This window comes from Argentina silus (genome assembly GCF_951799395.1).
Source record: "Argentina silus genome assembly, chromosome: 16".
NCBI lineage: Eukaryota > Metazoa > Chordata > Actinopteri > Argentiniformes > Argentinidae > Argentina > Argentina silus.
Genome location: NC_139670.1, coordinates 17,475,161 through 17,491,418, shown reverse-complemented (window position 1 = coordinate 17,491,418; position 16,258 = coordinate 17,475,161). Strand labels below are relative to the sequence as shown.

Sequence of the window (16,258 nt, the reverse complement as noted above, 5' to 3'; positions counted from 1 at the left end):
TGAAGTTGTGAAATACAACCACTGTTATCCTTCAGGCCCACAAAAATAATTTAGTCAAATATTAAACTTTTATTGATCTCATAATGCACTGGATGAGGAAACTGAAAATAACATTAAAATGGCAGTTTACCAAAATAGCACATTTGGCTGTCTTTCTGGTCACAACACAGTTTGTAGGGTCAGACATATATATATTTTTACCACACCAAGCTATTGGCATCTCCCTATTAACTTCCACTACATAGTAGATCCTCCTCCCTGTAGTAGATCCTCCTATGACTCCCAAAAGACAAAATGCTCACTCAACTCGTAACTGCACCCAGAAAGTGAGCAAAGTGTGAGTTGAACTATGGACAACTGGATCAGACCAACAACATTTTGTTTCAGTCTCATAAGTACAATGTTGATAGTGACACATGGGAGAGTACAAAGGGTTTTAAACGAGGAGATCATTTACAGTTTGTTTAGCTTTTTGGTATGTCTCCACCACATGGATTAAAAGCATATGATTGGTGAAAGCATGGGCTTAAGGGGGGTTTCCAAAATATCTCTTAAATCAGTCCATTCATTTTAAAGCCAATTTCATATTCAGCAATTTCAAATAATGAGATATATTCATTATAATCAATGAGTTTGACTAAATACCTAAAAAGTGTAAACAATTTTTAAAGAGAATACAATCAGATATGAGTCTTAACAGATTTTAATAATATATCAGATCAGTAATAATACACACAGATCATATACTACTGTTGATGTCTGATAGCTGTCTGAGAACCAAAACATTTGAAGACCATCTCAACAAGCCTTTTCCTGAGATTTGTTATTGAGTGAAAGATCATTGCCATTTTTAGTGACACATTCTATACACATATGTTTCAGGCATCATTTATTTACATGTATTTATACGTTTATTGCATCATTTCACTCTCACTACTTCCACCAACACCCTTATGTTTTCTCTCAACTCACTACTTCCATCACTACTTCCTTAAACTTACTTTGCATTCCTTTCAAATTCATATGGAAATTGATTCTACATTGGATACTATGTTCATTGATTTGTTACTGATTGATTTGTTACTGATGCTAAACCTGCAGATCCATGGGAATGACCTTCTGCACACACAACCAAGAGGATAAAACGGTTGAGTTCAGGGTGATGATGTTGCATTTTTTGAGTAGATGGAATGAAGTTTAGTTGAGTAGTTCAGTGTTTGCCCTGTTGTGGAGATCAAATGTCAGAGTCTGCTGGGGTGCCTAGGTGTGTGGCATCCTGTTGAAAGATCAGAACAACAAATTGTGGTCCTCTGTGGCTCAGTTGGTAGAGCATGGTGCTAACAATGCTAAGGTTGGCGGTTTGATTCCCGCTGGGACCATATATACTGAAAAATGTATGCACTCACTGTAATGTAAGTTGCTTTGGATAAAAGCATCAGCTAAATGGCATATATATATATTAATTGGGAGTCAACACACAAAACACTTCTACCCTTACACACAAGTCCCATTCACACCAAATTAATGGATCTACCCACAAAATTCCTACCCAGCACTATGCTGGTGAAGTTGTACGCATACAACTGTTACCTACCTCGACAAAGACAACGCTAGCAGGTGTGGTTGCACTTCCATTGGGCTCAGAAACCTCATCAACATACATGGGGTTGTCAATGTTCTCCTTGATTCAACACACAAAACAACATTCAAAATCAATACAAATTTCAAAATCGAAAATAACTAGAATTTTTTTACATTTCTGAATTGGACATTTCAATTCACTTCCTGTAATTGAAATGGAACTGGCTCCAACACTGATGACATTACAGAATACTTTACACAGCACGTTTGGTGTAATGACCTTGGTTGTCCCCGTTGGCACAGAGATGGCTGTAGCAACACCGTTAACAGAAGGCCTATCTTCACCCTCAGCTGTGTAGGCAGGGTTCTCAAAAACCTTGTCCCCTGACTCCCCCATCGAAATGGAGGTCGATGGCACCTTATAAAGGGAATTGAAACAAGCCACTCACTATTTAGATTGTGTTGCACACCTGGCACTGAAAAGGCTGTTTTGCTGATCAGAATTTCGATACAAATATAAAAGGAGGGTGGAGTTCTATTCACCTTAAAAAAGAGGTATTCCTTTCATATACGCATACAACTGTTACCTACCTCGACAAAGACAACACTAGCAGGTGTGGTTGCACTTCCATTGGGCTCAGCAACCACAGAAACCTCACCAGCATACATGGGGTTGTCAACGTTCTCCTTGATTCAACACACAAAACAACATTCAAAATCAATAAAAATTTCAAAATCGAAAATAACTGGAATTTTTTACATTTGTGAATTGGACATTTCAATTCACTTCCTGTAATTGAAATGGAACTGGCTCCAACACTGATGACATTACAGAATACTTTACACAGCACGTTTGGTGTAATGACCTTGGTTGTCCCCGTTGGCACAGAGATGGCTGTAGCAACACTGTTGACAGAGGGCCTATCTTCACCCTCAGCTGTGTAGGCAGGGTTCTCAAAAACCTTGTCCCCTGACTCCCCCATCGAAATGGAGGTCGATGGCTCCTTATAAAGGGAATTGAAACAAGCCACTCACTATTTAGATTGTGTTGCACACCTGGCACTGAAAAGGCTGTTTTGCTGATCAGAATTTCGATAAAAATATAAAAGGGGGGTGGAGTTATATTCACCTTAAAAAAAGGTATTCCTTTCATATACGCATACAACTGTTACCTACCTCGACAAAGACAACGCTAGCAGGTGTGGTTGCACTTCCATTGGGCTCAGCAACCACAGAAACCTCATCAGCATACATGGGGTTGTCAATGTTCTCCTTGATTCAACACACAAAACAACATTCAAAATCAATACAAATTTCAAAATCGAAAATAACTGGAATTTTTTACATTTCTGAATTGGACATTTCAATTCACTTCCTGTAATTGAAATGGAACTGGCCCCAACACTGATGACATTACAGAATACTTTACACAGAACGTTTGGTATAATGACCTTGGTTGTCCCCGTTGGCACAGAGATGGCTGTAGCAACACCGTTAACAGAGGGCCTATCTTCACCCTCAGCTACATAGGCAGGGTTCTCAAAGTTCTTGTCCCCTGACTCCCCCATCGAAATGGAGGTCGATGGCTCCTTATGAAGGGGATAGAAACAAGCCACTCAATATTTAGATTGTTAAATATGAAAAGGCTGTTTTGCCGATTAGAAGTTATTCCCCTTTACTGAATATGTCTCAATGCTGCTTTGTATGTCTTACTCATACATAACGTTATGTTACCAAATGTCATAAAGATCTTCTCAGCCGCGTTCATTATTAAGGAATAGCGTTAGTTCAGGCAACGTCACAGCTGTCCACCAGGTGACGGGACAGCTGGTTTATACAGTACATATGCAAAAACATCCATCACATGTTCAAAGGGACAGAGGCTTAAAAGCAGCCAAGTTAACGCTCCTCCATAGCATTCAACAAGAGTATATTTTGTGTGGTAGTCCCACCCACCACCCCCAGCCTCCACCTGCTCAGTTGCTCTGTATGTAGTCTTCTTACGGGGGGTTTGATAAGCCTTGGGCTCCCTGCCATAATGTATACTTGTATGGTTTACTCTACATGCTCACCATAATTAAGAAAAATCCTGTGGTTTGAGCATGTACTGTATAGCTGCCACGAAAACTGGATAACTTGTCTTAATTAACTGCTGACGGCAGCAGCAGAATGTACTCTGAAGTGTACAGAAACAGTCTGCTCGAGTACGAGCAAATGCCTCCAAATTCATTGGATGGTGCTTCATCATACAGTAGGTTAGTCCTCGAGGTCCCACATGTCTCCTCTGAGCTGGGTAAAACTGCCTTTAGTCATTGTGCTCCTCGGCCATCGAATGACCTGCAGGATACTCTAAAACTTGCTGCTTTAGTATCTATATATACCATTTTAGGAACCAGATTAAGAATTCTTCAGTGGAGAAGTGTTGTTGTTATAATTATTTGTTGTCTGTAAAAAAATTTTTATTGCCTGTGTAAATTGTGTCCTTTTAAAATCTTGATGTAAATAATAGTGATGTGTATATATTTTGTAATGAGAAAAAGAAAAAGAGATGTTGGTCTCAAAGGGACTTCCCTGAATAAATAAAGAATACATAAAATAAAATAAGTCATGTTTTTATGAACAGTGATAGAACTAAGTGAGCAGAACTAACCGCTTCGGGGCTTGGGCCTGGGTCACTTCCTTCTGTTTTGGACTGGTCAGGGCTTTGAGATGGGGCACCTCTAAAAAAAAGTTAAAGGAGAAGGGACACAGATATTAGTTCTTTATTATGAACAGGAACATTTGCATAAGCATCCAAATATCAAATGGGCTGGTGAGCTATATATGACTGTGGTAAAAGCCGCACCCCTGAGGTTCCTCTCACCTAAACATTTGCATATTTGGTATGTTGGTGTGACGCAACGACTCCATAATACTGGCCTTCCTCTGCGCAGTATAGATGAGACCTCCCAGTAGGAGAACAATTAGTACAGACACCCCGATCGCGATGCCAACTGAGACAGAGTGACAGAGATAAGGAGCTGACATTAACTTGAGTACAAAAGTACAACGGTTGCAATAACAACAATGTAAAATTAAACAATAATAATGCTGGTTATATTTAGTGTGTACAGTACCTGAAGATGCAGCTATAGCAAATCCGTTTATCTCACAGTAGTCTCCCTGCCATTCTGTAGGACACCTGAGAAATAGTTCAAAACAAATGTTATCTAGAATATAAGTAAAATAAAAATGATATAGATACTAGCTTAAATTGCCTGTTTCGGTAGAATGAAAATGCTGGTAGGGTAAGACAGGTATTGGGAATGTATCACTTTTAACAATGGTACAAAGGTAACAAAGAAACAGACAACTCACTTGCACAGGGCCTTGTTGTCATTAAAGTAGCAGGTTCCGCCATTTTGGCACTGGCATGGTGGAGGCATGGTGGGTGGGGGGTCAAATCCTAATTCATTTAAGTGAGACATTATATCATAAACACTTACTGTAAATTTCACCAAAACAATGCACACTACAATGTGTAGGAGCACAACTACCTTCCTCACAACATAATTTCTCTGACCAGTATGAAACAACTTTTGAAGAGAAAACAACACCTATATGGGAGTAATCCAGACTGACATTTGTGAGAAAATTACACACATTGAAGTTTTTCTTTGGCAAAAGCCCAGAGTGGTACAAAAAAGTTGTTAGTTAATTCCGGGAAAAGGGTTCTTCATTTGTCCCTGTAGGGGAACTCTTTTTGTTGCCATTAGAACCCTTTCCACAGAGGGTTTTAAATGGAACCCAAAGGGGTTCCCCTGCAGAGACAAATGAAAAACCCTTTTGGAACGAGTGTACAGGAGTAGAAAAAAAGGGATGGAAAAACATTCATACGCTAACATACAAGTACAAGATTCAAAAGGCTGCAGTAAAGTACCTGCGTCACAATCAGTGTTGCTGCCTGAGACAAAGTTTGTTCCCTCAGGGCAGGCACAGGTGTACCCTCCAGGCCTCAACAGACACAGGTGACTGCAGGTCCCTTTACATGGGCTCTTTACTATGGAGGGAGCGAGATGAAAAAACAAGGGTAGAAGGCATAGCACAAACTTCACTCATCAATCATAACAATCAGGAGACATTGGGGGGATTACCCCAAGTTAAATTTGCGAGTGAAGTTTGGGAGTCATCTTAACTACGTGAATCAGACCGCAGTCACTCACCATCTATGCCGTTGTATCTCTGCTGCTGGTAGACACTAATCTGGGTCAGCCACGGTCCGGCAGTGAGCAGCTTCGTCTTGATGCCCTTGCCAAACTTGTCCTGCCGGAATACTTCCCCTTTCTCCTGGGTGCTCCAGTAAATGTCGTCCTCAAAAACACTCACGCTGAAAGGGTTTCGTACATCTAAGCGGTAGAGACACACACAGGGTTAACAAATGACAGATTAAAGAAATACAGACCTTAATTCAATAAATTGCAGATAACAGTTTTATGGGATAATGAAATAACATGATTCTTCTTGCATGGCAATAATTCATTTGTGATTCAAGTTCTCAGCAAAGAAATGTCTAAGGCAATGTCAAGTGAATATCAAACTGCATGCTTTCTTTCTGCACAACTATCTGCATTTGACTGAATTGGAGCCAAAGTTATCTGTGCATTTCAAATGTGCTATTACAGTGCTCTGCACAAGTAATGGGACATGGAAGATCTTTTTCTTCTTTTGGTTCTGTACACGGAAAGTTGTAAACCAAACGATTACTTATGTCAGCTTTTATTTCAGGATATCCGCGAGAACTTGAAACCCTACCCGATACCCGTTTACAAGGAAAAAGCAACATTGTTATTAATTACTTTGTTAATTGTGTCATAATTACATTGTTCATTTTCAGAACTTCTCACAGAAGTACGAGAGGGACAGAACAAGCAGTCTGTCTCTCAGGCTGTGTTTTGATGGCAGAAGACATGATTGTTCTTATCACTGAAATCAAACCCGACCCACGACACGCTTGATTTGGAATGCAACCGACCCGTGGGTTTACATACTACATATTACATACTACAAATCTACCTGCGAATTTATTTATTAGTGTGTTATTCGCGGGTCAGTGGCACTCGTGGCTCATCTGTTTTCACAGCACCCCATATGCATCTCTCCCCCCCTACTCCTCACCGATGTACAGTGCAGTACGGCGCTCCTGTCCGGATGGTAGGACTGACTCGATGCGGCTCTCCTTGGAGTCAGACCAGTAGATCCGGTCTTGGTTGGTGTAGTCGATTGACAGCCCTGTGGGCCAACCCAGGCCGTCAGACACCAGGACCTCCCGCTGCTGCCCGTCCAACCACGAGTGCTCAATCCTGGCTACAGCTCCACGGTCTGCCCAGTACAGCATCCTAGAACAAGATGAGATGAAGAACAATGAATAGGGATATGGGTCGCTATGGGTAGACTGTATGTAGACTGTATGTATCATTTGTAGCAGGGTTAGTGCTTAATGGATTGTTCAACGGCATAGGTAAACATACAACAAGAAATCATTCAACACTCATTCAATACTATTATTAAAATGAAAATCTGCCTGCTTGTGGTTCAATGGTAAAAGTTGTGATTAAAACTTAGACAAAATGACCTGCCTCAAAGCCAAGCTCTACTGTATTATAAAGTCTCAAAAACTCCCTGCACTTCGAACTTTGAACTCTCACCCCAGTCGAGGATTGACTGCCACAGCAGAGGGGTGGCCAAGATCCGTCTTGACCAGATGCTTTCTGTAGCGCCCATCCAGCATGGCGACCTCTAACCTTTTGACCTTAGAGTCAGCCCAGTATAGGTTCCTATGCACAGGAACATTCAGAAAAAGCACAATAACAAACTTATGTCATGGTGCAAACATTCATGATACATTTTGTAATTCATTACACGCAATCAACATAGGCATCACAAAAGTGTTTCCCTGAATAAATAAAGGATAAATAACACAAGTTTTAGTGATTACAATTCCAGTGATTGCTCACTAGCAACATTGTTGTGGTCAGATTCAACCCATTGCATTTAAAAAACTGATTGATAAACATTAGGGCAAGAACCGGCCCATCGGGTGGTCCAATCAGACCTGCAGGTGATTTGCGATAAAAAACAACTTCAGTTTTACTAACAAATGTATTCTTTTTTTCCGGTCCAATTCGGCCCATGAACACCCCTCCATTAAGGTATTAATTTGGGCCCATATTAAAGCATTATACCACAGTTTTCCATGTGGACATTTTGTCAATAAGGTATATGTTTTTAGCTCAATTTCAGTGGATATTAAAAATAACAGAGCAGCCCAGTGAAAAGTTGGATAAAACATTTTACCTGCCCACCCAGTCAACAGCGATCCCATCAGGCCTCGATATGTATTTGATGCCCAAGTCGACAGCGGCAGCTATGTTGTTGCTCTGGTCATCCACAACAGGTATGTATGCCCGCTTAATGGCGCCAGCAGAGGAATCTTTACCCTCCACTGTGAAATACACCATACCTGAGAAGATGTACAGAGAGATTTCCCTTAGTCAAAGATATAAGAGGTGCATGCATGACTTTGATGAGTGGACATGTATTAGTGCTGCGTGGGTTAACCCGAATCCCAATGGTTCAATGAATAAACCCACAGGTCCAGCAGGCTATATTCATACACAGTGGCCTCCATAAGTATTGGAAGGATGTATTTAGTGTTCTTTTAGCTCTATACTCCAACAGTTTGGATTTTAATTCAAACAATGAATATACATATTTTCTTAAATTATTATCTTCTGAAATTATGCCAACGTGACTACAGTTTTTAAGTTCACTAGCAGTTGAGTTTCTAACATATAGGACCGACATGATATGACATTTAGGACCTGCGCATCACTAACAGGTACCAGCATTTCAAACTTCATATTGTGTTCAGAAGGGAAGAAAGCAGCCATTTTGACTCTTTGACATACTGAATCCGGTGTTATTATGGTCCCAATCATAGTCCAGAGCCATAATGTGCTCCTGCTCCTGGAGAAAGTCATGGTAGCCCTCGGTCTGCAGGTTAAACCTCCTGATACGGATATTCTCAGGGAGCAGCAGGAGAGGCCCCATACCTGAAATGATCAGTTTCAGGCAAATATTGAATATTGAAGTTCAACAACAACGCAAAAAATATTGTGAATTGTGAAAATCCCCAAAACCTAACATACACCGTGCTGAAATATGATACTTCAAAGTTGCCATGAAATATCTACTCAAGCTTAATTTAACTTTGTTCTCACCTTCAGCCTCACATTGGTTAGCATTGCCCACTTTGCGGTAACCAGGGCTACACTCACAGTCGTACCCGCCCTTGGTGTTTTTGCAGGCCTGCGGACACGTGCCATATATTTCACACTCGTTGATGTCTGGAGAAGAGTTGAGATAGAAGGTTATCACAGTAAGCACATGTTAATCAAGCTTGCGTTAGCTCGGACAGGGCACTTTAAGTCGAACGTTAAAGCTGTATGTGAGATGACAGGACAGCTGGTTTCACACGCATGCAAAAACATCCATCACATATTCAAGGGACAAGCCTAAAAGCAGCCGAGTTTTAACACTACAACATAGTTAAGCAGTGTGACATGATCGTACTGGCTATGAGATTAATATTTGTTGGTTGTCCCACCCACCGCTACAGCCTCCACCAGCTGTCACTCTGTATTTAGCCTACCTACCTAAGTCATCGACTTAAACAGAAACAGCGCTCCCTTTTTGGCTATGATGACGAGACAGGTCTTGCTATCAATAGCGAAGTTGAAAGTCGTCTATCCCAAAACATTCCAATCACACAGTCACAGAGACAAGTTGAGGTAACTTCCTCGTTAAAACTATATGGTGAGAAATCGCTGCAACTCAAGAGCTTATAGTTTTCATATGACCACTATGGTGCTTGATGATCTCTGCCCCCCAAAACAGCGAACCCTCTTCAGGTGTGATGAAGAAACAGGTCCCACTAGATAGCAACCCTGAGGGGGTCTTTTCCTTGTAAAATGCTTTCTTTGTTGTGTTGAGTTGCTTTGAGTGAGTAAGAGCTCCCAAGGAAAGAGAGAGCTTAAGGGAGGCAATGATACAGTTAATTTATTAAATATTGATTTTGTGTATGTCTGAGTGGGTGCAGTATGAGTTTAATGTTAAAATGTGTGTGGGTGTGGGTGTGGGTGTGCGTGTATGTACCCATGCAGTTGAAGGTGTTGTCCGGGTCCACACTGTAGCCTTGTCTACAAGAGCAGATGAAGCCAGTGCCGTTCAGGTTGGTACATTCATGCTGACATAGCTTCTCCTCACATGTCCGGTCTAGGCCAAAATCTGGACCGGGTCACAAAGAATGGTAATTTCTCTCTTTTTTCCCCTTTTGAAATGAGCCACAGCCTTCTGGTCTTTAAGCTATTGTTGTAAGGTATGTTCACAAAAAAACAACTTAAATAATATATTTATATAGAAGGAGAGTGAAATTCCCCCAACAGTTGTAAGGTGTATTATTATCTACTCTCCCAGACTTTTTAGGGGGAATCCCACTCTCCTTTAGTTTTCTTTTGACATTTATTTAATCAATGGGATGAATGGGGGAGATAGACAAAGGGTTCATCACTCGAAATGGTCAGACCAAGGAAGCAAACCTGAGCCTCCTGCTCCAAGCACATACTGTATGCTGGAGTTTACTGGAGTTACTGACTCATTGCTCTCCCAGTCTTTATATGATAATTACAAATGTTATCTAATTTAGTTTTCCAGTGTTTTACTGTGTCTGTATAGCAAAACATACAAACATATACATATTTTAAGTTCATGGAAATACAACATGTTTTATGATTTAAAATATAGAATTTGTATACTGTCCGTAAGGCAGTTTTTTTTTTTTTTTTTTTTTTAAAGACATGTTGGTTGGGATGCAATGTGGGACAGTTATTTTTGTGTCTCCTCAAAGAACTCAAACTACCAATTGATCCACTTCAATGTGTGCCATAAGACATATTGAATTCCTCTAAAGAGGTATCTCACTAAAGTAATCCCCAATCCTTATTGTAACATTGGGAGGGGTGGTTGTTGTGCCTGGAAATTCAGATAAAAATAGAAGAGCTCAGAGAATGTTGTATATGGTATCAAAGCAGACTTACTGCAGCCTATCTCATCAGTGAGGTCTCCACAGTTATCATTGTGGTCACACACATAGGGCAGGGCCACACAGTGTCCATTGGTGCATTTGAACTCCTCGAGTGTGCAAGGGGGAAGGGTGGGCTCACGACCTGCCAGGAAACAACACACACACACACACACACACACACACACACACACACACACACACACACACACACACACACACACAAACACACAGTCAAGACAATTATTCAATACTTTTGGTTGAAAGGGGGACTATTTATAAAAAGGGTTGTCATTTCTAAATGGTGAAACCAATCTGAAAAAATTAAACCTGAGAGTCTTTACTTAAACCGCGTAGTATTAGTAACCGCGTGTTTGATTTCAACAATCAGAGTATAGAGCTTAAAACAAGACAAAATGCTTCCTTTTTCCAATACTTATGGAGGAACACTGTATTTCCCCCTGTATTTCCCCTGTATTTTTTAAAGTACATTAATCTCCTCTAAGGGTTAACAGATTGAAAAACAAGCTATTAATTGATGTCCTATGATGTTTTATTTTTTTCTTTAGCCCAAACAGTAACCATATCCACGTTGTGGAGCTCAGAAAAACACCACTTCCATTCCTGCACTTTTCCACATTTTACTGTAAGTCACGCTCAAGTTGCTCCCAGAATAATGTGGTACGGCTTTGTTCATTGAATCTAATCTACAGGCTGCATTAGGGAAGTTAAGGAGTAAGAATTTCATAACCCTACCATACATCCAGATGATGTACATACAGTATGACAATAAACGCTGAATTGAGTGATGTTGTGTGTTCCTTACAGAGATCCTCTGTCTCATCACTGCCGTCTCCACAGTCGTCCTTCTGGTTACACAGCACGCCAGAGTAGACGCAGTAGCCGTTAGCACAGCGGAACCTGGACGGCATCTCACACGTGATGTCCACTGGCAACCACAACCACAGGAGGAATAGACATTACATTTACATTTATGGAATTTAGCAGACGCCTTTATCCAAAGCGACTTACAACAAATGCATTTGTTTAAGTAAGTGAATCATCTATCCATCAGTCATCATAAGAAAGGAATAGGTACCACTTCATCTGACAGACCTATACATACTTCACTATTCTAGGTAAGAATATACAATAAGTACATTACAGTTTTTCTTTTCTTGTTATATTTCCTAACTAGTTTTTTGCTATATTGGTATTTGCCTAGTGTTCTAATGCAAATGACATTAATAGTCACTAGCTATCATCCATACTGTAAATGCTTGTTTATCAAAGAATATTATGTCCTGAAAAGGTGACATTGTGCTACGTATGGAAACAAATAAACCATAAATGAACACAATTTAGTTTGTTAGTGAGTAAGTGAATATGTGTATCTGTGTGTGAGTGAGCGTGCGTGCATGTACAGAATGCAATAATAATTACATTCCACTGAACACTTTACTTTTTTACTCTACTATTTATACTGGAATTGTGTCATGTCTATTGTCTTATGTCCCCAACATCGTCACTGTCCAACCGTCTCACTTATCTTGCACTATGTCACTTATTACCTTGTCCTACCTCATTGCACTACTGCGTATTTGTATTATTTGTATTATTTGTATTGTATGCTGCATTGTCAAGGAACCAAGCCCAAGAATTTTACTCCCTGCACTCGTGTATGAGACATAACAAATAAACTTGAACTGAACTGAGAATGTACAGTATGTATTTTTTTGCACATTTGTCTGTCTTACAGCATAAGCTCAACTCCTCGTCCGAACGGTCTCCACAGTCATCGATGCCGTCACACACCCAGCCTTGGCTGACACACAGGCGGTTCTCACACTGGAACTGGTACGCAGGGCACCACCGGCCCCCTGGGTATCGAGTAGCTGAAGGGAGAGAGAGAGAGGGAAGGTTCACTACGAGCATGTCATAGGCACAGCATAGACAGGTTGCAGACATGTCATAGATCATTTGCATAACATATACAGTACAGTGTCCTCTGTAAGCAATGGGACAGTGAAGCTTTTTTTCTTCTTCTTCTTTATATTCCAAAAGGTTGGATTTGAAATCAAACAATGACTATGATGCTAAAGTATAGATTCTCACCTTTTATTTGATGGTATGTGTGTACATATTGGTTCCACCATTTAAAAATGACAGTTTTAGTATTGTGGCTAAATCAAGCACTCATGTTTAGTATTTGGTTGACAATCCCTTGCATGCAATAACTGCCTGAAGTCTGCGACCCATTGACCCCACCAGATGCTGGGTATCTTCTCTCGGGATGCTCTGCCTGGCCTGTACTGCATATCTGAAGATCTGAAGATCAGTTGTTTGTTTTGAGGTCTTTTTGCCGAATCTTAAATTACATGCATGTTCAATTGGATTTAAATCTGAAGATCGACTTGGCCAGTCAAGAACTTTTTGGCTCTGAAAAACTCCCTAGTTGCAGTATGTTTGGGGTCATCATCTTACTCTATGATGAAGCACCATCCAATGAATTTGGAGGCATTTGGTTCCAGCAGATAAAATGTTTCACTTCAGAATATACTTTGCTGCTGCCGTCAACATCATCAATTAAGACAAGTTAGCCAGTTCTAGTGGCAGTTTTCTCCGAACTTGCAATAGTGTCATATGACAAGGACATTTTGAATAAGAGATTCATTTGGTCATAGAAAACGTAGTTAGGGTTTGTCTATTGAAATATGTAGCCAACAATTAAGGAAATGGCTAGCATTGGAGTATCTATGCATACATTATTTCTGAGGTGGAGACTTACGACAGGCGGTCTCATCAGAGAAGTCCAGACAGTCTGGTCGTCCATCACACTTTAGAGCGGCTGGGACACAGTGACCAGACAGACACTGGAAGGTCCCCGGACGACACGTCAGCAACTCTGTGTGAGAGAGAGATAAGGTGTGTGTGTGAGAGAGAGAGAGAGAGAAAGAGAGAGAGAGAGAGAGAGAGAGAGAGAGAGAAAGAGAGACTGGATGTACGTGAGTTACAGAAACAGGGAAAGAGAGAGGACGGAGACAGTAATGAAAAGAATATAAAAGAAGAGGAAGCCACTCAATCTCACCACAGTCGCGCTCATCTGAGTTGTCTCCACAGTCGTTGTTGTGGTTACACACCCAGGTTCCAGGTATACACTGCTGGTCGTCACAGCGGAACTCGCTCTCAGAGCACGGCCGTGGCTCTGTGAGCACACACATTAACACACGCCAGTTACATGCTTTTCAACATGCTCATTGTACTGTCATTTTTCGGGCTTTAAAATCACAACACAGACACACATACATCACCCAAATCCCCATGAACGTCTTGAAAAGGCATGTTTTCATTCAGGTTATGGGGGGAAAACTTTAAGATAGGGTTGTGGATGTGAGGTCAAAGCAAAAGAAAGTGAAAGTGGTGTTGAAGAAGAGAAACTCACGGCAGTCCCTCTCGTCAGAGCCATCACCACAGTCATTGTTGCCGTCACACTTCCAGCGGATGGGCACACAGCGGTGGTTGTCACAGCGGAAATCTCCCAAGGGGTCACAGGTCACTGACTCTGTGGGTGAGAAAGGGATCAGGGTGTCTTAAACTCACCGCCCTTTATTGTAGACTACCTAGCAGTATCCTGCATCGATACACGAAAAGTATACCCTCGTTATCAAAGTAATTAAGACTATCTTCAGGTTTAAAAAACCCCATCAAGATTAGCATTAAAAAACTGTTGTGTCAATAGGACAATTGATCTTTGAGATAAGTCATTATGCCATTTTATCTTCCACACACAGATATACATGCACACACACACACACACACACACACTCACACTCACACTCACACTCACACTCACACTCTCACACACACACACACACACACACACACACACACACACACACACACACACACACACACACACACTGACCACAGTCCTGCTCGTCACTGTTATCTATGCAGTCATTGGTGCCGTCACACACAGCCCACTGGGGGACACAGCGGTAGTTGCTCTGACAGGAGAACTCTGTGTGCTCATCACACTTTTGTCCCACTGCACATGGAAGAAAGAGCAGGAGAGAGAGAGAGAGAGAGAGAGAGAGAGAGAGAGAGAGAGAGAGATAGAGAGAGAGAGAGAGAGGACAGAAATAGTGAAAAAAGATGGATGGGTTATTTGTTAGCAAGCACTTGCAAGATGATGCTCAAGCTCCCTATTTGGCAAGCACCAAGTGAATATCGAACAATCTAAACTAATTAATTATTAGTTGTTAGTACTGAATATCGTTTTTCACTCGGGACCACGTGTTAAGAAGACCATGGGCTCCAATTTTCTTTCGCTAAAGAGTGCGACGTACCACAAAGTTTTAGTTTATTCGGCGCTAAGTTGGTAATTTTCTTCAGCAAAGTTTTATTTTGCTTCGAGGTGGAGGGCAAGTCTCCGGCTCTGAGTGGGTGGGGATAATTGAATGTGACATGAAGTTCATTGTCCTCGCCAATTAGGAATTCACCGCAAATGTTGGAATGGATAATCCTTTATTTTTTTTATAAATTAAATGCAGTGTTGGGGGTGGACGTACATAGGCCTATTGAATGCTAGTTAATATTATTTTCCCCTCACACTATTACCATGGATTGAAGAACTGGAATTTGACAACCATCATTTTAGTTTGTGTGTAAAGGCTCTCCAAACATATTTTCTATGAAGCAGGTACAGTATGCATATTTTCCTATAATCTCCAGTATACAATGTTTAAGATATTCTCCTATTTGATTATATACCCTATCAAAGACATGCACTAATGATTTCTTTAGTAATTGGCACAGAACGGAGGCGATCGATGGATGGAACATTGGTAATTCAATCTTTTAGGGAATATATCTTACATCATTTAGTAATGCGAGAATATACACTCAGCCTACTTCCACATATTTATAGAGGATGTACCTCTATGCCTAACCGGCTGTGCCTGTTATGATCAAATAACTGTCACTTTGTGCCTATTGGTGATTATTGAACGTGGAATTAATTAGCCAACTCCCCTTGACAAATCCACCAACACTCCCATTTACTGGCTCGCCTATATTGGTGCTAAGTTTGTGTTGTTTGGGGCAGATTTCAGGTGTCACCAAATTACCAAAACGGTCTTTGCACATGGTTTTAGTGATGTGCATCACTGTTTAGTGGAAGTAAGTTGGAGCCTCAAGTCTGAATGGGGGTCAAACTCACTGCAGATATCATAGGGCTCATCCGTTGTATCGCCACAGTCATCCTGGTAATCACAAACATAGTTCGAAGGGATACAGCGTCCGTTCCCACACTGGAACTGGCCCGGCTGACACGTCTTCTGGGAGCAGCCTTCCGAGTCCTCATCACTGGCATCGGAGCAGTCTGGAATACCGTCACAGTGCCAGGATACCGGGATACAATGCTTGTTCTTACACTGGAACTGGTTTTCCTCACACCTGTGGTCACCTAGGATACGTTGGATCATGTTTTGTATGTGAGTGGTTGAGAAAAGGAAATTTAGAAAGCTGAATTAGAAATGTACTACAGAAATGATTGTA

General features: G+C 41.1%; 1 protein-coding gene across 1 annotated transcript in view; it reads right to left on the bottom strand.

The window, feature by feature from the left end:
- Positions 1–1,234: 1,234 nt before the first annotated feature.
- lrp2b (low density lipoprotein receptor-related protein 2b) overlaps positions 1,235–16,258 on the bottom strand; it is a gene marked incomplete at both ends in the record, with an annotated part of 85,070 nt that continues 70,046 nt past the window's right edge. Inside the window, 27 exons of the mRNA XM_083688220.1 lie at positions 1,235–1,276; positions 1,595–1,681; positions 1,835–1,999; positions 2,173–2,268; positions 2,421–2,585; positions 2,758–2,853; positions 3,033–3,170; positions 4,232–4,301; positions 4,445–4,574; positions 4,698–4,762; positions 4,939–5,026; positions 5,501–5,620; positions 5,784–5,966; positions 6,736–6,956; positions 7,266–7,394; positions 7,915–8,080; positions 8,529–8,672; positions 8,841–8,966; positions 9,775–9,906; positions 10,716–10,844; positions 11,526–11,648; positions 12,457–12,594; positions 13,488–13,604; positions 13,788–13,904; positions 14,142–14,255; positions 14,619–14,747; positions 15,921–16,166. Of these exons, the coding sequence (XP_083544346.1) occupies positions 1,235–1,276; positions 1,595–1,681; positions 1,835–1,999; positions 2,173–2,268; positions 2,421–2,585; positions 2,758–2,853; positions 3,033–3,170; positions 4,232–4,301; positions 4,445–4,574; positions 4,698–4,762; positions 4,939–5,026; positions 5,501–5,620; positions 5,784–5,966; positions 6,736–6,956; positions 7,266–7,394; positions 7,915–8,080; positions 8,529–8,672; positions 8,841–8,966; positions 9,775–9,906; positions 10,716–10,844; positions 11,526–11,648; positions 12,457–12,594; positions 13,488–13,604; positions 13,788–13,904; positions 14,142–14,255; positions 14,619–14,747; positions 15,921–16,166 (3,476 nt within the window). The remainder of the gene's footprint in view (positions 1,277–1,594; positions 1,682–1,834; positions 2,000–2,172; positions 2,269–2,420; positions 2,586–2,757; positions 2,854–3,032; positions 3,171–4,231; positions 4,302–4,444; positions 4,575–4,697; positions 4,763–4,938; positions 5,027–5,500; positions 5,621–5,783; positions 5,967–6,735; positions 6,957–7,265; positions 7,395–7,914; positions 8,081–8,528; positions 8,673–8,840; positions 8,967–9,774; positions 9,907–10,715; positions 10,845–11,525; positions 11,649–12,456; positions 12,595–13,487; positions 13,605–13,787; positions 13,905–14,141; positions 14,256–14,618; positions 14,748–15,920; positions 16,167–16,258) is intronic.